General features: G+C 61.8%; 1 protein-coding gene across 15 annotated transcripts in view; it reads right to left on the bottom strand.

Annotated features, from left to right (window-relative positions):
- Window positions 1-19,144, bottom strand: part of Camta1 (calmodulin binding transcription activator 1) — a 777,226-nt gene that overhangs the window by 67,366 nt on the left and 690,716 nt on the right. For all 15 annotated transcript variants that reach the window (XM_021243596.2, XM_021243595.2, XM_021243599.2 and 12 more), the window contains 4 exons: window positions 16,315-16,455; window positions 13,122-14,971; window positions 8,674-8,800; window positions 4,768-4,902 (listed from right to left, as the gene is read on the bottom strand). In XM_021243596.2, coding sequence (XP_021099255.1) covers window positions 4,768-4,902; window positions 8,674-8,800; window positions 13,122-14,971; window positions 16,315-16,455 — 2,253 coding nt within the window. The remainder of the gene's footprint in view (window positions 1-4,767; window positions 4,903-8,673; window positions 8,801-13,121; window positions 14,972-16,314; window positions 16,456-19,144) is intronic.

The following is a 19,144-nucleotide window of genomic DNA, read 5'->3' as shown; positions in this document are numbered from 1 at the left end:
AGTCTGCGAGGGGGCCCGGCCCTGCTGACACCTTCACCTCACACTTGTAGCCCCCAGAACTGGGGTAAAGCGCATGGCGGAAGTGAATGCAGCGGCCCTGGGAGAGCAGGTTGATCTCACCCACTGGCGGCTGTGAGCCTCCTGCCTTCAGGCTTTTCGATGAGCTACCTGGTCCCTTGTGAAAACTGCAAGAGCTGCCCACACCTGCCCGAGTCCCTCTATGGCATTGCTTTGCTTTCCTGTCCCAAGCACCAGGATGAGGTGTCAAGGCTGCCCCGTCTGCAGAGGCTGGGCTTTGAGTGCCATCTCTCTGCAGGGCACCATTTGTCACTGCTGCAGGGAGGCTGCATGAGGACCCAGCCTGGCCATGCAGATCCATTTGGTGCGTCCTCAGCTACAAACCTCAGGTTGTCACCCCTCACCCTGTCCCTGGCTCTGGGGAACGGCTGGCTCCATGGGGACCCCAACAGCTACAATGCCCCCAATGACTGGGTGCTGACACCGTTCTCTCCCCCACAGTGCTGAGGAGCACCCATGCACTGGAGAAGACAATGACTCGGCTCCTGGGGACATTCCTCCTGCCACTCAGTCTCAGGTCCTGCGTCTAAGACTGGTTGAAATTGCTTCCTCTGGGCCGGGGATGTAGCTCAGTGGTTTTGCCACCTGCTGCGCAAGTGCAAGGACTCAAGTTTGATCCCCGGTACTTAACTCTCCAAGTCAAGACAAGTCACCACACGCTGTCTTACCTTGAAAAGTTTGTATCATATGCCACAAAACAAGCCCTATTTATTTGAGTAAAACAATAAATTATTTAATTCATTATTATTTATTAGTTAATAATTATTATTTATTTTTTGTTCTTCCCTCCTCTGTATCCTTGGATGATTCTCAGTTTGCCTGTTTCTGATCTTTCCCATGTTGCCCACAGGCCCTGCTGAGGGTGGCTACAAGGTGGACTGGAATGGATGGTGGCAGGGAACAGCCCAGGGGGAGCAGGTCTGGGCCCTCTCAGCAGAAGCCCTGGGGGGGATCAGAAACCCTGGAAGAAGCAGCCATAGGCCTCCTGGGGGCCGGTGTCACTGCCGGGGTGGCGTCTCTGCATGTCCCTGGACAGCCCCACATCGAGGTCAGGGTGGGCTCCCAACCCGATGGGCAGAGCCGGGACACCCCCAGCTAACGGCCTCCCCCATGAGCAGAGGCCTGGGCTGCACCAGAAACCGGGAGGCCACAGCCTGCCCTTTCCTTCTCACCACATCCCCAGACAGGGCCAGGCTCTCGGGCCGGGCGTCCCAGGTGCGGAACCCAGAGGTCAAGGACAGGCCAGCTGGACTAGTAGCCTGGAGAGCAAGGTTCAAGCCCCCAGGCCCCGCTGTCTTAGAGGACAGGTCCCTGCCCAGGGGACCAGATGGCCCAGGGAGGCTGCAGCCAGTCCCCACCCAGTCCTCTCCCCAGGCAGGCGACTCAGCTGCCAGAGAAGCCACTGAAATCACCTAAGCGGCTTAGTGGGGCTCCGAGAAGGCGTCCAGTGGGACGGGGGAGGGGCAGGGGTGTGCCTTCTTAGCCTGGCTCTGGAGATAGTGCCACTCACCTCCGTTTCCGCTTCCGGGGACAGAGGTCACGAAAGGTGTCCGATGCCCTCGACCAGCTGAGCGCCTGCCCCACCCCCCGGGCCGCAGCACAGCTACAGTGCGATGGCCTGGTTTGTTCCCTCTGCAAACACAGGCGCAGGGCAGTCTAAACAGACGGCACACCCCTCCCAGTGCGGCACAGGCCGGGCTGGATCAGAAGTGACATTTCCCAGAGGCCCTTTCAGGTGTCTCCGAGGCAAACACCATGGCCTGTCCACCTCCAGCCTGGAAAAGGCTCCCCGCAAGCCCAAGTGGACAGCTAGCCTGGGGTCCGCGCAAGTGACCCAGGGCCAGGCCCTGGGGAAACCTGCTCTGAAGCTGGACCTTTGGGAGAGAAAGGGTGCAGGTGTCAGTTTCTGAAGGAGCCTCTGCCAAAGTCAGCTGCCCTTTCCCACCCTGCCCTCCGCCTCAGAGCCTGGCCCATGCCTACTGGGCTTCAGGCCCCGCCAGAGGGTCACGTCCTCCGGGAAGGGCCCTGACCACTACACTGGATTAGTAAGCTCTTTGCGTGTGTCTTGTGGGCATTAACTTCCATCACACATGCATTCAAGTCACAGACACATTCGTGTCACCAACGTGCTGCCAGCCTCCCCGCGCTGGGAAAAGGAGGCTCTGGCCGCTGACGCAGTCACCAGTGGGGACCTGGAGAGGGTGAGGAAAACCTCTAGGGTGGGAGACAGCGCTGCAGCCCCGGGATCCAGAGGGCTGAGCTCCCCAGGGCTCCCTCTTCGCCGCCTGCCCCACCTCTCCGAGGATCTCTGCCTGGATGACTGAGCCCCAGCTTAAGATTTGGGGACGCGCGGTCCCCCTGAGGAGACGGCCCTCCCTCCCTGGGCGGGGCTGCGCAGACAAAAGCTGCGCCCGCCCGGGACAAAGGCTTCGCCGCCGCTGCCGCTTGTGCACGTGAACGTGCGCGCGCTCGCTCCGGGTTCGCCGCGCCTGGCCCAGGTCCCCACCCCGCCTCTCGCCGGGCGCACAGCCCCATTGTTTAAATCCAGCGAAGGCAAAAATCCCCGTCCTCCAACACTGCTCCTCCTCCGGGACGGGGGAGGGACACAGCCGGGACTCCAGAGGGGACGGAAGGAGGGAGACGGCTCCTGCGCATCGCTGCGCCTACACCCGCCGTCCTGCGGCGGTCGAGGCCCGGGGATCCGCACCACCAGCTTTTCCACGCAGAGCCTGCATTGCGGCTGCGGGCCGGGAGGACGCGTGCGCGTGTGTGCACGTGTGTCTGTGTGTGCACGCGCGACGTTCAGCCGCCTGGCCCAGTTCGCTTGGCGCTGCAGTGCCCTCGTCCCCACCCCTTCCCGCCGCCGCTGCTCGGAAGGCGACAGCGCGGTGGTGGTGGCAGTGGCGGCTGAGGGACCCAGCCTCAGGAGTGCGGTGGCGGAGGCAGGGAGGAGCTGGAGGAGCCGCCCCCTGCCCCCCCCCGCCCCCGGCTGGCACCATCGGCCCAGACACTACGGGCATGGCCACCCCAGGGGTTGGCCAGGGGCCTGGGGACCCCGCCCTCCTGCAGGCATCCCAGCTGTCCCTTCCGCTGGGACAGACAGTGAAAGGCTGGGAACATGGGCCTTGGGCACCCACTGTGGGGAAAGGAAATACGAGAACCCCACTTTCTCAGTTCCCCTGCCCCACCCCCTTCTCTCCACTACTCGATGCCTGGCCAAGACCCAACGGGAAGGGAAGGGACGATCTGCTCTCCGTGGGGCCCCTGGGCCCCTGTCGGTGGCCCCTAGGCCGCCAGGCTGGCCCAGGCCAGTTCGGCGCAGCACCAAGTCGGAGCTAGTGTCCTAACAGCACCCTGCTAGTGGGAAGGTGGAGGCTGCCGCTGCCAGCGGTCAGGGGATGCTAACTTCCGCCTGGGGGATCACAGAGATCAGGGCCCAGAGTCCTAGGGGAGGGGAGGGCTGGCGAGCAGGTGCCCGGCTTGGCAGCAGGTGTGTTTGTCACGAGGTAGTTAAGGCTCCCTCCTCGCTCCCTGTCACCACATCCTCCCCTCTGGGTGCCCCGCGGATGACCTGTGGACGCAGCTGGCTCTCCGGGCTTCCAGGAGCCCATGAGTATTTCCCGGGCTTCTGGGCACTGCTGAGACTCTGCTCTATGAAAAGCTTCCATCTCCAAGGCCCAAGCATCCTCTGTCCACCCTCGTGAGGCTGACATGGTCACTCAGGGAGGGCCAGGCCTCTGCAGAGCTTCCTTGTCCATTCCCCATTTGTTCTGCAAAACTGAAACCGGATTTCCTGAACGGGAGCCCCTGGTCACCCTGCCCTTCTCTGTTACACACTGCAGGTCACCATCACGGCTCTGCCTGGCTCCAGCCTTGGCCAGGGACACTGCCAAGGCCAGCACAGTGCTTCCAGGCAGCCACTGCCAGGGTGCAGATGCCTGCTGACCCAGAACCACTTCTGGGAATAGCTTCTGACGTTCGTCAGCCAGGGTCGCTGCCAGTCGCCCTGTCACCACTGGGGCAGGGTCTGGGTAAGGTCAAGGTTTGCATGCCGAGGGTTTTGGAAAGCTGTCCAGGGGACGTCCCCGCAGCCAGTAACAGGGGAAGGCAGGGGTGAGATGGCAAAACGGGTACTGTGGGTGGGCAGGGTCCCTACAGAGTCACAGGGCACAGGGTCCACTTGGCCCAGACCCAAACACCCAGGGCCACCGAGGTCTCCGGCAAGGGCTCTCTGAGGGCCACCTCTGCAGCTGCCCTGGCACTGCAGTCCGTGTGCCCTGTGCGGAGCTCAGGCTGGGCTGAGACATGCCCAGGCGGCAAAGGCAGCTCGGCGTGTCTCCAGGGGCTCGCAGCTCCCGGGAGGAAACAGCGCTGGAGGTGCTGCTTGGGGTCCAGAGGGGGACGCTTGGCTTCCGGGGGCCTGTTTAGCTGTTCAGCTACCTGGGCAGGAGTAATAGCCGCAGCCCAGCTCCCAGACTCCACTCTGCCCCAGGGAGGACCTGAGATCCAGGCCCAGAGGCCCGGCCTATGGCCACACATGGGCTGCCCGGTGACACACTCATCAGCCGGACAGTGGGGACCCAGCAGGTCCCCCGGGGGACACTGACCCCCTTTCTGGGACTGGCTGGCCCCTGTTCTCAAACTGTGGGCGCCTAATGTCATTCTGGGTGACCCGATCGCCGTTCTTACCGTCCAATGACAGCCAGTCGTGTTGGGAGGAAGGTAGCGTGGGCAGAGCCCGAGCTTTGTACTCAAACACCACCGAGTTGGAGATGATCTGGTTGTTGAAGGCAACTTGTAGGGTCACAAGACCCGTGTCATGGGCTGAAAGTGAAGGACAGAGAGGTCAGAGGTCTCTGTCCCAGCCTGCGCCCCTCGTCCTCAGGGCCCAAGAGCGACACTTCCCCTGGAAGCCTCCTCTGGCTCCCAGGCCCAGCGGGTGTCTGGGGTGTCCCCAGAGTGAGTCCCTGTGGTGACTGCCAGCTTGCTCCTCCGCTCCCCGAGGGGCCAGGGACTGGGCCCAGCACCCAGGGCCGCATGAGGAAGTGGATGAATGAATGATGCCTCGGCCCCTCCTCAGGCTGGCTGACTTCACAACAGCCCATCCATCCGAGGCAGGGGCAGGTATGCTGGCTTTGGGCAGCCCTGCGCTGATTTCTGCTTTACGCTTTCCTGCACGCCTGTGCTGACTCCCTACATGTGCCGCACACATGGTTTTAGAAGTTCTGCCTCCCTGCTGGAAGCGAGAGCTTCGGTGGTTGCAGCCAGGGTGGGATGCAGTGCCCCACTGGGTGCTGAGCTGGGGACACACCACCGGGCTCGCCAGCAGGGCCCTGCAGGTCTTGCTAACTCCTCTGACCCCAGCTCAGGGCTCAGCAACACTAATGCACCAGGTGAATGGCTGCAGCAGACTCACTGGCAGTGAGACCTGCTTCAGCTCCGGGGTACAGGCTGCTGCTCCACTGCACTGTTACTACCTTGGGGCTTGGCCTGTGGCCCCTGAAGATGGCCCATGGGGCATGGTGGGCATGCAGGTCTCCTCCCTGGTAGGTATCAGGGCTCTGTTTTCTCTGCAGTAGTTTTCTGGAGCCGAGGGCCTTCCCTTGGATTTCCAGGGAGGAAGTATGGGGATCGCATTACTGTTTGGGCTCTTGGTTTTCAGAGCCTGAGGGCACCAGCCAAGGCAGCTGCTCCTGGGATGGGAGAAAAGCTCTGCTTCCCTCTGAGGATGCCTGCAGATTCCACTTTCGATGGGAAAGCCACCTCACTGACCCCTGGGTTCCATCCAGCCCAGGTGCACATAGTACGGCAGTAGTCAGGTTCCTATGACTGCCATATGTTTTCCCCTCTGCTTCTGCCCTGGCTGCATCTGTCAGCTCCAGGCCACAACCTGGACCCATGGGCTTGCTGGCAGGGGTCACGAAGGGCCTCCCGCAGTGGAGCCCTGGCCTAGTCCAGAACCTCCTGCGGCTTTGACAGTGTCCTGGGCAGACCTCCAGGCTCACGGTCACTCGCCTCCTATGGAGATCTGCCTGGTTAACCAACAGGAAGGAAGGGCATCAGCACGCCTCCCCCTGTGACCCCCCTCCGCCTGTGCCACACCGGCCCCAGGGGAGCTGCAGGCTCTGGCGCCACATGTCCCTGCTCCGGGCCCCTCCACGGAAGCTTATCTTCCCCAGTCAGTCCTGGACCTGCACTCTGCAGCAAGGCTGGGTGGTGGCCGCTTCCCACGCCTGCCCCAGAGACAGCACAGGGACCAGCCGAGGCCTCCTGGGTGCCAGGCCCACGAGTACCCCCCACCCGCCCTGCTCATTCATCCATCAGCAAGTCCTGGCTCCATCCGTTCTTCGGTCTCCACTGCTGCCACTCTTGTCCAAGCCATGTGCGTTTTGCCTCCTGCTGAAGGTGACACCAGCACTGTAACACCTGTCCCTGCTGGGGTGGGTTAGGGATGGTCTCGAAATACCTCTTCCGGAAAGCAATGGGAATAGGTGGCTGGGAGGAGCCTTCTTTCTTGTCATGAAAGAGTAACCCTCGGTCCTTTTGCCTTTCGGTGACCTCCTGGGAACCCAGGGTGGGTGTCCGGGCACCGGAGTCCGCTTGTAGTTTGCCTGTCTTCTCTTGAGTCCAGTTGCCCCCTTCTGCCCACAGGCTTGGCTCTGTTCCGACCCTGGAGTCCTCGGAGGGACAGTCCATCCCCGTGTGTCCCCTGCTGCTGCTGGTATGGGAGCTGCCTGGGCACAACCCTGTCCCCAGTGGGCCCGTGTGGCTTGGGTGTGTGTGCCGGGCTGTGGGCCGTGCCGGGCTGTACTCCCTGTGCCCCATTTTGCACCATCCCACCCCTGCGGTGGCCTGGCCGTGCTCCCCAGCCTCCGAGCCCTCTTTCTGGCGAGGCTCAGCCCCAGCTCACTCCCTGGGGAGATCGAGGTGAGGACTCCAAGCAGTCGGCAGCCCTCTCAGGGCAGTGGCTGGGCTGCACCGGCCCCGCTCCCTGAAGTGGTTGCTCTTTGGGGTCAGGGTCCCGGTTAGGGGCTGGGCCTTACTGTCTGCATCATTCCAGGCACCTAACAGTGCACGGGAAAGCAGGGGGTACTCAAAACCCATTTGGCAAATAAGGAAATGAATGCATGCATGAATAAATACCTCCAGAGCAATGCTTCCATGTGGGCCTCGAGACAGAAATGTCCAAAGGGGACCCGTCTGTGGGGTTAGCTGGGAAACAGGATGGAGCCTCAGCAGAGGGACCCTGGGTTTCAGGCCCCCTGGAGCCTCGTGGCTTCTGGTCTGAGACTCGTTCCCTCAGAGGAGTCTGAGCGAACCAGGAGTGGCTGGAGCAGAGGCTGCCTCCCAGCCCAGGGCCCCAGAAGTGCCTCGGGCCAGAACTGCCGGAGCCCTGGCTCTCTGCTCGCTCTGCCCCGGGACAGAAGAGTGAAGGTCTCACCAATGGACGGAGCCTTCAGAATCCAGCTCCTGAGTCGGGTGCTTCATGAGTTCTCTCTCATCCGATACTCTCATTAAAGACAGAAACTGAGGCCCAGACCGGCAAACTCCAGCCGAAGCCACATAGGCGACATCTGGGTGGCTGGGACACACGCAGAGGTGAGCAGCTCCAGCCCCTGGGATTCTCCAGGTCTGACCTGGGACATCACCCAGAAGGCAAGACCTTTATTTATTTATTTCCTGGAGGGATCCGGTAACTGAGGATGGGCAAGGTCTGGGTCTTCAGCCAGGCCAGGAGCAGGGACAGGAAGTGGCATCTATTTACAGGCCGGAGCGAGTCCCTGTCCAGCACCAGGTGATAAGTGGACAGTTCAATAACACTCTGTCCTCTCTCCTGCACTGTGACAGACTGACGCGGCCTAGGCTGGCATCTAGGGTGGCTGCTGTCCAAGCCCAGCAGGGCTGCAGGGAAGACAGGGGTCTGGCTGGGCCGTGGGGAGTGAGGCAGGTGACCTCTGGGGACAGGGTCAGCAAGGGGGAGGTTGTTGCTGCTGGCCTCAGCCCCGGCTCCCTTAGGACACCGACAGGGACACCAAGCTAAGCAGATGATGACGAAGCCTTAGGGTGACAGGGGGAGCAGGTCAGAGCCTCGGGGGAGAACACGGAGGGGGATCCTAGGGGGATTTCTTGGGTGGCCACTGAGGCCTCGATGTTGGAAGCAAACGACATTGGCTGAGCCTTTTTCTGGATGGGTGCTGAAATTCTGAGAGTGTGTGGGCATTATTCTTAGTTTGACATTTGCGATCCCTACAGTTCCTGCCCTGTGCCAGGGCTCAGGTCCCAGATGGACTGCCACTGGACAGGGTGGCCTGGGCAGGAGAGGTCTGCCTTGCTGCAGAGGTGGCCTCCAGCCCCACAGGCAACTGCTGTCCAGCCCCTCAACGCAGCCCCGGGTGGTCACAGCTTCCTCCCGGGCCGGTCCAGCCTGTGTGCCCTGGCTCATTGGTTCTCTAAACCATCCCCTCCTCATGTTTTCTTAAGATCCCAGCTGTGCACGCCTGGTGTTCCTGCCTGCTGCAGGGTCACCCTCAGCTGAGTCTCGGTCCGATGCTCTTGGACCCTACAGCTTCTCCAGGGAAAGGAGGGGTTTCTCACCTGGGCAGTAGCAGCGCAGCACCCCAGGCTGAATCAGGGATGCAGGCACTGAGATCTGGTCGAACAGGCAGCTGTAGTTATTGCTGGCTTCTTGCCATGGGCCTGTGATGAGGACCTTCACTCCTCCCTGGAGGGGACAGATGGGGACAGAGATGGAGCAGAAGCCACCAGGAAGGGGCGTGCGTGGTGCAGGGAAGGGCCTGCAGCTGTGTGCTCAGATTGGGGGGCTGAAACATGCAGATTTCCAGGCCGCAGCCTCCTCCTCCCAAGGAGGGGCCCAGGACCTCCAGTCACTTTGAGGACAGGAGGGCAGCTGTCCAATCTTGACCCTCAGGAGGCCCTGCGGGCTTCCTGGGGACACCCGACACCCTGACACTGTCCCCGGCAACCCTGTCCGCAGGGCCATGCTGGGATATGGCCAGGGGAGGGTGGAAGGGAAGGGAGACTATACACAGACTATACACAGGAAAATGGGGCGAAGGGGTCAGAGTTGAGAGGCTCAGAGACTGCCCCAGTGGAATCTGGGGTGGGCGGGGCCTGAGCCCGGCCTGGGGGCGCGGGAGGGACGCCGCTCCGGGGGAGCCCAGCGCCCAGGGTGGGAGCGCATCGGAAAGCCTGCGCACTCCCTGACCGCCTGCTCGGGCCAGCAGGGCGCCGCCGAGCCAGGTGCGCGAGGCCTCACGACCGCGCCGCGCAGCCCGGCGCAGGGCCCAGGCCGTGATGAGCAGCACTTCGGCTCTCTCCGCGCAGCCCCGGGCGCAGGAGGCGCTCGAGGGCCCTCCCTTACTTACGGTGGTCACTCGGGGCGGAGGGAGGCTGTCCCCCGGGATGCAGGGGCGGGGGGCGCTGGCCTCTGGCTCTGCTGGCTAACCTTGGGCGGACCCACCCCAGAGGCTCGGCCACCCCACCCCCAAACAAGTAAACACCTTTCCCCGCAGGGGGGCGGAGAGCCGCGCCGGCCAGGGCGGAGAGCGCCACCTGGCGTCCAGGCTGCAGAAGGCCGAGAGGCGCTGCTGGAGACCAGCCTGGCCGAGCTCCCCTTCCCCCTACTCTTGGGCAAAAGGGCCAGAGCGAGCTCCTCCACTGCCGCCCTGGGCCAGCTGGACCCTCATTAATTAATTGATTAATTCTTGTTCGGCCTGTCCTGGCTTTGCCCATCTTGCCCTGCAGGGAGCCCCAGCCTGCACGCAGACCTTGCTCCCCACAGTGTACCCAAGCCTGGCCCTGGCCCAGGGGAGGGCCCTTGGGCGTCAGGAGCAGCTGCGGGTGTTTCCAGGGGTGAGGTGGATTTGCTTTCTGAGACTGCAGGGTTCCCCCTGCTCGCGGGTGGGTCCTCCTCGGAGCTGGCGTTCTTTGGGGAGATCCCTTTACTGCTAGGTGATCCAAGTTCGGGGGCAGCAGGGAGAACTCAGGACTGGGGGTCCTCAGGCAAGTGGCCCAAGCCCTCTGGGTGGAAATGAATCTCCTTGGCTCCACAGGGAGATGTGGGGTTCTGTGGAAGTGGCAGGGCAGGGGGCTGCACAGGGCGCCCGGCTGGAACATCCAGGAGCACCGGAGGCCGGCTCGGGCATGACCCCCCCCCCGGGACCCTGCGAAGCGGAAGAGCGGGGCTTCAAAAGGACACCGACAATTACCACGTGAGAAAAAAGGGGGAAAATATAATAACCCCAATCTGCAGCTGCTAGCGTGACGCTGGGGCTGTTGTAGGGGAACAAAGGGCTGCAGGAATCACTGGCGAACATCAGGACCTTTTCCATGGAAACCGCCACGGCGGGAAGCCTCAGCATCCCTCAGCTCAGGGGACGGTTCCCATGGCAACCGCTGCCTGGCTGTGCTGATCGGTTGTGACATGTGCATGCCTGATGGCTCTAATTGCAGCCTCCTGTGCCTGGTGCAGCAGGAGCAGGGGTGGGAAGTGACGCAGGAGCATCGGGGAGGGGGGGGCAGGGAGGCAGCAGCAGATGGTATCGGGTCCTTGCACCTCGGGAATGCCGAGTTGAAGGGCCCAGTTTCCGATGCAGCCAGGGCAGATGCTGGGGGATGGGGGCGCCTCTGGTGTGTACGTGCGCACACGCGTGTGCACGTACTGGTGACCAGCTGCAGCTGGAGGTGAAGAGGTGGCAGAGCACAGGTGAAACGGGAGCAGCCATGGGAGGGTGGAGGGGGGGCCCTCCCTGAGCTTCGGAGCCTGGCTAGCAGGGGCTCCTGATGCCATCGGTGCACAGCTAGACTCCTGCCTGCTGCAGAAGGGACGGATGCTGTGAGGGGACACATGTGTCAGGGCAGAGGTGCTGTCTCTCGGAGAGCAGAGGACAGGCTGACCACTGCTCTGGCCTGGCGTCAGTGTCCTGGGAAGGAGAGCGTGGTGAGGAGGAAATGGCTGTCAGAGCCACTGGGACCTTGGAGGCATCATCATGAGGCTGCAGCACCGGGTCCCGGAGGACCGTTTTCCAAATCAAACTGACTTAGAGCTGCTTTTGAGTGTGGGTGAAGGAAGAAGCCTCCAGGGTTTCTGGAAAACCAGGGTTGGATGCGGCTGAAAGCTGCTGCTTTTGCCATGCCTGGGTTGCCCTCTCGTGGCAAGACGCGGAACTGCCGCTCCAAGACCGGATGTGCAGCTGGTGAAGATGGGCGGGAACCAGCCCAGCTGAAGTCCCTCTCTCCAGAGCCAGTGGCCCACGGAGGCCGGGAAAGAGCCAGGGGCCGGGAAGGAGGACCCGCAGGATGTGAGCCAGGGAGTCTCTAAGCGCCCCTGGTCCTAGGACTCGAAGTGCCCGAGTCCACGCCCTCCCACCTGAGTCAAATAGATCAGAGGATAGGGCTGGCTTTCCCACTGCATTCTTTCCCTCCCTCCTGAGCCCTTCACACTGGGTCCTTAAGCCACCACGAGGCTTAGTGCTCCAGTTTTAGAGACAGGAAAGGCCAGCTACTTGCCCCAGGTCATGGACCAGATTTGAGTCCAGACCACTTGGCCCCAGCACCAAGCATGTGGCAGCCTCTCTCCACTCCTGTGTGTGTGTGTGTGTGTGTGTGTGTGTGTGTGTGTGTGTGTTGGAGATCGAACCCAGGGCCTTTGATCTGAGCTACATCCCCAGCCAATTTTTTTTTTTTTTTGGTACGGGGGATCGAACTCAGGTCCTTGTGCCTGCACAGCAGGCACTGAAACCACTGAGCTAAATCCCCGGCCCTTCAGCCAATTTTTAAAATTTCTTTATTTTGAGACAGAGTTTGCTAAGTTGCCCAGTCTGGGCTTGAATTTGTGATCCTCCTGCCTCAGCCTCCCAGACTGCTGAGATTACAGGCGTGTGCCATTGTGCTAGGCTTCCTCTCCTTGTTTATATGCATGTGGCACACAGACATGCTGCGTGGGAGCTGCAGCTGGTCTCTGTAGCACCTGCCTTCTTTTTGGATGCCCTGTCCTGAGGCTGGGCTCTTGTCCCAGCTGCCATGGGACCTTCTGGGGGCATTGCACACAGATTCTTTGTTTTAGCTTTGCCATAAGGGAAAGAGGGCCATGAAGTATGAGCCCCTCCTCAGGGTCCCCCAGCAGCAGTGGCCCAGGCCCTGGCATCTAGGGAACATGCCCAAGGACCCCAGGGAGCTGTGGTAGCCACCTCCCGGGAGGAAGTGCCCCACCCGGCCTCAAGGGACAGCTGCCTGACAGGCAGGCTGGGAGGAAGAGGGAGCACTCGCTGTGTGCAGCAGGTATTTAGGGAAAGCTGAGGCCATGCTGTCCCCTTCCTGTCCCCCTCCGGTTTGGAGAAAAGCCAAAGGTTTCTCCTTATGCACTCATTCCCCTGGCCTTTGAGCACAGGCTGAAGCAAGACGTGAGCACTTTCCCACAGTGCTGGTCTCTGCAGCAGTGATTCCCAAAGTCAGATCTGCAGGGAGCTCACTGGCCTTCTGGGATGGGGTGGGGTGACACAGGTTGGGATCTGGGTTGTCTATGGGTCTTGGATCTCTGAATGTTTTTATTTTTTGGGGGGGGGGAGGGTTTTGGTACCGGGGATCGAACTCGGGACCTTGCGCTTGCGAGGCAGGCGCCGGAACCACTGAGCTAAATCCCTGGCTCTCTGAATGTTTTTAAAGCAGCCCTAGGGCCCTTTTCTCAAAAAAAAAGAAGAGAAAAAAAGAAGGAGGGAAAGAAGAAGGAAAAGAAAAAAGGGAAGAAGAAAGGGAGGGAGGAAGGGAGGGAGGGAGAGGGGTGAAAAGTCAAACCCAGGTAGCTTCTTGACACAGAGCCAGCAAACAGCAGACTTCTGGCAGAGCCGGCAGTGACTCTGCCTCCAAAGCCCCCTGACTTGGATGCTACTTGCTCTAGTGCGGTTGAGAAGCACTCTTGCGGGGCCCGAGGGAGGGGACAGCTTTGTCTTTGGGGTCGAGCCCAGGACCCAGGGCAGGTGGGGCGAGCGGAGGGGAGGTGCCAGTCGCCGCCGCTGGCAGCTTACCTCTGGGTAAGACCACTCGGGGGAGTAGTCGGTCACCATGAACACCCGTCCGCTCGGCTGCAGCATCCCCAGCGAGCCCTGGGCTGAGGAGGCGGAGACCACGTCTGTGATGTGCATGTAGGCCATGGTGCCGGCCCCGCCCTCAGTGCTGCTCAGCTGCAGGGTCCCTTGCTGGGGGCTGCAGCAGGGAATGCACATCTCCGCCTGGGTGAAGGGGGCGCGAGCCCCGTCTTCCGACTGCGAGAGCCCGGCACTGTCCCCCGACACCAGCTGCTGACCGTAGATGGTGCCGCTGCCCCCCTCCACGGAGATAAAGTCATTGATGAGGTCGGAGAACTGGTTGCTGAAGGAGATGTCGAAGTGGTCCAGGCTGAGCTCCATGTTGGAGGTGTTGCCCAGGCTGGGCTGGGCCACTGGGTAGAGTCCCGGCACCACGTTGCTCGGGAGGATGGGGACCCCACCAGCGCTTCGGATCACCCCGTTGCTTTCAGGCTGCAGGTAGTGCTCTGAGGCACAGGCCTGCAGCTCCCCGGACTTGAGGAGGACCTCGCCCCCTTCGGCTGCCTGAGAGGTCTCCATAGTGACCTCCCCTTCTGCTGTCATGGCCTGGAAATTGGCCTGGAACTGCATGAGGTGCAGGGAGGACGTGGACTCTATCCGAGTCTCCACGTGGCCGCTGCAGGAGCTGGTCTGGGACGAGGCCTCGGTTTTCACCGTGGGCATCACGAAGGTGCCCCCGGAGTGGCTCAAGCTGCTGTGGGCGGTCTGCTCAAGGGGAAGGGGCTTGCTGGCGTCCTGCAGGAAGAAGCTTGGGGAGGGGGTCTGGTGGATGTGGGGGCTGTGGCCTGTCTGGCTGAAGCTGGACGTGTAGTCTTTGTTGGAGTCTATGGCGCTGAAGTCCATCTGCTCCAGCGTGGTGCTGGGACTCAGGCCGCCACCCGATGGCAGGAGGCTGGAGCCAGCCGTCAGGGTGAGGGAGCCGGAGCCCGCGGCCACTGCGGAGGAAGAGTATGCCTCCTTGGCCATCTGCTGCTCGAAAGAGGTGTCCTCCGTCTTTATCTCCTTGGCCAGGACGCTGGTGAAGCCGAAGCTCCTGTCAGCAGCGGGCGGGGAGTGCCGGATGTTGGAGCTGACCATCTCGGCCTTCAGGCCCCCGCCCCCGTACGTCTGGCCCTGCTTTGGGTTATTGAGGAAACAGTCGGGGTCAAAGTTCATGGTGGTCTCCGGGATCTTCCGGCCGCCGTCGAGGGTGGTGGAGAGGACCAGCTCTTCGGACACGTTGGTGGGCAGCATGGACAGGCTCTCCGAGCTGCCCGTGGTGGGGAAGGCGAATTTGTGGCCGTCGGAGCTCACGGCCAGGACCAGGCCCTGAGAGGCGTCGGGCGAGAGGAGGTGGTGATTGGGCCCCGAGGTGGGGGACATGGTGTACACGGCCTCGCTGGTGACCTCCGACATGAACACCGTGGCGCTCTGGGACAAGCCCCCCATCACGGAGGCCACCGCCATGCTGGACACGCCTGTGACCACGGGGCTGTCCACCATGTCCGGGTCGCTGTTGAGCCCGCTGCTGATGGACACGGGGGAGCTCTGGGTGGTGTCAGGCACCTCCACCTGGTTGGTGGAGGACACCTCGGTGCTGTTCTGGTGCAGCAGGGCTGGCTTGGCCACCTTGCCGTTCCGCTTCTCGCGGCTGGCGCCCTTGCCGTGGCTGGGTTCGTGCTTTCCCTCTGACACGTCGTTGTGCTGCACCTCCGAGTGGCTCCCGTAGCCCCCCGACCGCGGCTCCACCTTCGGCGAGATGATGCGGTGTTTGGCACTGTTACACTTGTGGTGCATGCTGCTGCCCGCTCCTGGGGAGATCAGAGCACGGCACACACGTGTGCACACACACACACGCACATGCACACACAGAGACAGGGTCAGAGCTGGGCCCTTGGCGAGGTCCCCGCCTGGGCTCCCACCCCTTGGTCACTTGGGTCCTGCACCCACTTAGCCCAGCCTTGGGGTCTCCCATTCCCTCTGTGACCCCCCCCCCAAAGGCTAGGGGCCCTTAGGCCTTTCTGTGCTCCCCAAATCATAATAGTAGTATCCGGCACCGGGGAGGATGGGAGAGGGGTGGCTGTCACCCTCGAGGAAAGTCCCCCCTCCGCCATCTCCCATCTGGGAGGGCCCTTGCTGGTGAGAGGGGCTCAGCCCAGGGACGGTGGCCGGGTCCCTGCCCCCATTCCAATTTCCCACACCTGTTTGGATCACACAATGCTTCTGGGAGCCCCAGTCTTCCTGAAGCCTCAGTAGAGCCCCCCACGCCCTTGGGACTAGAAGCCAGGGGCTGACAGGGGGACGTGGAGAGGATGTATTCTTCCGGATCAGTTCTCAATGCCCAAAGAGCATTCTAGACCCTGCCCCCTTTCGGAAAGGTGTCTGACGCTTTCTCTCCCCAGTTCTGCTAAGCCTGGCCTGTGCTCAGCTCTTTGCAGGGTGCAAATCCTTCTAAGTCCTGAGCAAAGTCAGAGAGCCTCAGCCCCTCGGTTCAGAGGCAAGAGGGAGACAACGTAGGAGGCGAGTGTTTCCGAGCTCCGGGGAGCCTCGCTGCAGCACCTCCCCTGTGGCCTCTGCACCCACTCTGTCACTATTTTTGTTCCATCCGATAAGGGTCACCTCGCTTTTGATAAAAGGGTGAATTCTTCCCAATCCGATCCTGTTATAGCCTCAGCACTAAGACTCCTAAATGCACCAAGACTTTGCAGGCAAGTGACCTGACCCCTCATGGAAATATCTAATTAAGGCAGCCAGGGAGTGGAGAACCACATTTCTGAGAGCAAATACCATTATCGGGAAAGCAGAAGAGTTCGGATGGAGAGCACGGGTGCCTTCTGTTCTTAGAGGAGACAGAGGTTAAAGAAAGAGGTTCAGCTTGAGTGGTCCCATTGACTCAGGGCCAGATGTCCCCGGGAAACCCCAGGGCCAGGCCACGTGGGGCTGCCACTGAGGCCCTGGGGATGCGGGTCCTGGCTGGCGACTGTGGCGGTGGACAGAGGCAAGGAGCCCCTCTCCAGGCCCGACTCTGCAGTCTACCCTGCTTGCCCCCAGGCCTAGAGGGAGCCGTTTCTCCCCAGGACGGGGGTGCAGGGCTAGGGGAGCCACAGGGTCGCCCTTTCCTCTCTAGACACCCGGAAGGACTGGCCTGGCTCACCCAGGCTGCCGGTGCACAGGCAGTTGTGGGTCCGTGGCTGGGGCTTGGTCTGGTGGCTGTCGAGGATCTGCTGTACCAGCTGCTCCACGGAGAAGCCTGAGCTGCTGTTGCCGTTGCTGCAGGTCCACTTGATGCCGTGGACTGCGGAGAGGGCAGAGACAGACAGACGGGGAATCAGAGGGGAGGCCTGGGGTGAGGGGCGTGGCTCCAGGAAGGGGGGGGCTGCTCCCCGGGGAGCTCTGAACTCTTCCCTGTCCTCTCCCTTCCCTCTCCGTGATGCAGCCCAGAAGGAGACTGGCCTGAAGTTTTGCTTTCGTTTCCCCACAGTTCAAGGACACGAGGGGGCTCTGCAAGGGCTCCCCGGTGGGTAGGAGGCTTGGCTGAGGCTGGGGGTCCCCAGAACCCAGGGCTCTCATGAGGCCCAGAGGACGCATGAGGTCAGTGGGATCAGGGGCAGCTGGACCAGGTCCCACCCCAGCTCTGTGTTGGGAGGAGCCCTGCCGTTTCCCGCCCTACAGAGACTTCTCTGCCCCAGGGAGAGAAGGGGACTGGACCCACGCCCTGTGGCCAGGACAGTGGGGGCCTTAGGACCCAGCCATGGGAACAGCAGCCCTGGGGTTTCAGCTCCATCTGGACCCTTGCAGTCCCTGGAACTGGGTGAGGGCCCAGGATGAGGGCAGGATGGAGCTGGGAGTCTACGACCCACTGGCTGGGCCTGCTGTGCATGCAGCCCAAACAGATCAGGCCAGGAGGGACAGAACCCCAAGTCTGCACCGCTGGCACCAGCATCTGAGCTCCTGGGGACCAGGAAGGGCCAGATGCAGTAGGAAGGGACCGTGTCTTCACCAGTACAACACAGGGCTGCCGTGCCGTGCCCAGGGCTCCAGGGGAGCAGAGCAGGCTTGGCTGAGGTCACAGGCCAGGCTCGGGAAAGAAGCTTCTTGCTGAGACCCGGGGTGGCCCAGCCTGGGAATGCGGGTGGCTGATCTCTGTGGGGGCCTCTCATCTCCGGCCTCTGGGCCCCCAGACGCCTTCACGTAGAACGCTGTGTGCGGTTCTTTTCCTTCTGGGGTATGTTGCCCACCTGGGCAGGTGTTTGCTCTCCCTCCCAACGTGAGGAAGAGAGCAAGAGGCAGAGAGGATGTGGTCTCAGGCCCCCACGGAAGGCTGCAGGAGAAACGGGACCGAGCTGCAGTTTTCAGAGCAGAGGGGCCTGGCGGGAAACGCCGGAAGACACTGCCAGGCCAGGCCAGGGCTCAGCAAGACCAGCAGGTGCAGGGGCTCGCTCCCCAGAGGAACCAGCTCTCCAGCAGTTTATTCTCTGTGAGCTCCTCATTCCTGGGAGTGGGACGGGAAGGGCCAGGGCGGGGGTGGCTAGGCCTCATCATGGCCTCGGAGCCCCTTCCTCGCATACCCTCTGCCTAGGAACCCAGAGGGGTCGGGCTCAGGGGTCGGCCCATGCTCAGGCCTCCCTGGGCAGAAGGCTCTCGCAGACTCACTTCACAGACGAGGAAAGAGAGGCTCAGGGCAGAGGGTGACAGCTCCCATCACATCCAGGTGCCTCCGCGGCTGCCTGTCCTGCCCCATCTGTGCCCAGCCCCAGGATTCTGATGTCACAGGCTTGGAGGGTTCTGGATACTTTTAAAACTGCCCCCGGGCCTCCCCACGTGCTGCTAGGATGGGAACACAGTTCTGTGCTAAGTCAAAAGCAGGGCCTGCAGGGCCAGGAGCGGAAACACCTCTGCACCAAGCTTCCGCCTGTGGGGACCTCCAGCCGTCACCTGCAGAAAAGCCAGGCCAGATGTTCTCAGGCAAAGCCGCTACTGGATTTGAATTTCGCTCTTCAGAAAGGTGAGCTTCATCAGGGCAGCTCCAGGGCCGGATTCTGGCCTCCTGGCTGCACCCTGCACCTGCTGGTCTTGCTGAGCACTGGCCTGGCCTGGCAGTGTCTTCCGGCGTTTCCCGCCAGGCGCCTCTGCTCTGAAAACTGCAGCTCAGTCCTGTTTCTCCTGCAGCCTTCCGTGGGGGCCTGAGACCACATCCTCTCTGCCTCTTGCTCTCTTCCTTATGTTGTGAAGGATATAAAATGAAAACCCAGTGAAGGGTGACAGATTGCAAGTAGAGAATTTCTGGATGCTTAATGCAAATGACCCCCAGTCTTGGCACATCCAGCATGCAGATCGCTCCTCCCCCTGGGTGGGAGAGAAGAGCCCCCTCCTCTGAGGTGGGAGGGGGGCACACTGAATATCAAGCGCTATCGGGGCGGCTTTGAACGTGTCATGCTCGGCTTCCCGACACGCAATGAATCAGTGGGAAAGGCGATTTCTGCAGGGAGAAGAGTGCAGTAGGTTAATAAGCACGCAGGCGGCCGCCCCTTCTGGACCCCTCCTGCCCAAAATACCCTTGGTTCCGTGTAAGGTCATGACATGTCACTCAAGGGGACACAGAGTGGGAAAGGAGATTCCCAGAAAATAAGCCCCGGATGCTCCGGGTTGCAGCTGTTCCTTCCTGCTCACTGTATCTTATTCCAGGGACGGAGGCCACCTGGCCTGGGAGGAGGCTGAGAGTTCAGCCTGGCCCACGAAAATCCCAGACAGAGGGACCCTCAACTCCACACGGGGCTGGGTGGTGGTCCCTGGGCTGGGCAGTGGGTGGAGAGGGCCCTGTGTCCCCAGGAAGGCTGGGACAGGGGATGTGCAGGAGAGAGAGGAGAGCGAGCCTGAGGTGAAATAAACTGGCCCCAGCATGGCCCTCTGCAGAACAGGAGCATCCGGGAAGGCCCCCAGGAGGCAGGATGCTGGGCTCCTAGAGTGCTCCCAGCCTGCTGGGT

Source organism: Heterocephalus glaber, unplaced genomic scaffold (assembly GCF_053883595.1).
Source record: "Heterocephalus glaber isolate CG9 unplaced genomic scaffold, H.glaber_assembly_v1.0 deba00001447, whole genome shotgun sequence".
Taxonomy (NCBI): domain Eukaryota; kingdom Metazoa; phylum Chordata; class Mammalia; order Rodentia; family Bathyergidae; genus Heterocephalus; species Heterocephalus glaber.
Note: the sequence above shows the minus strand (reverse complement) of the source record. Positions and strands in the feature narration are given on the sequence as shown.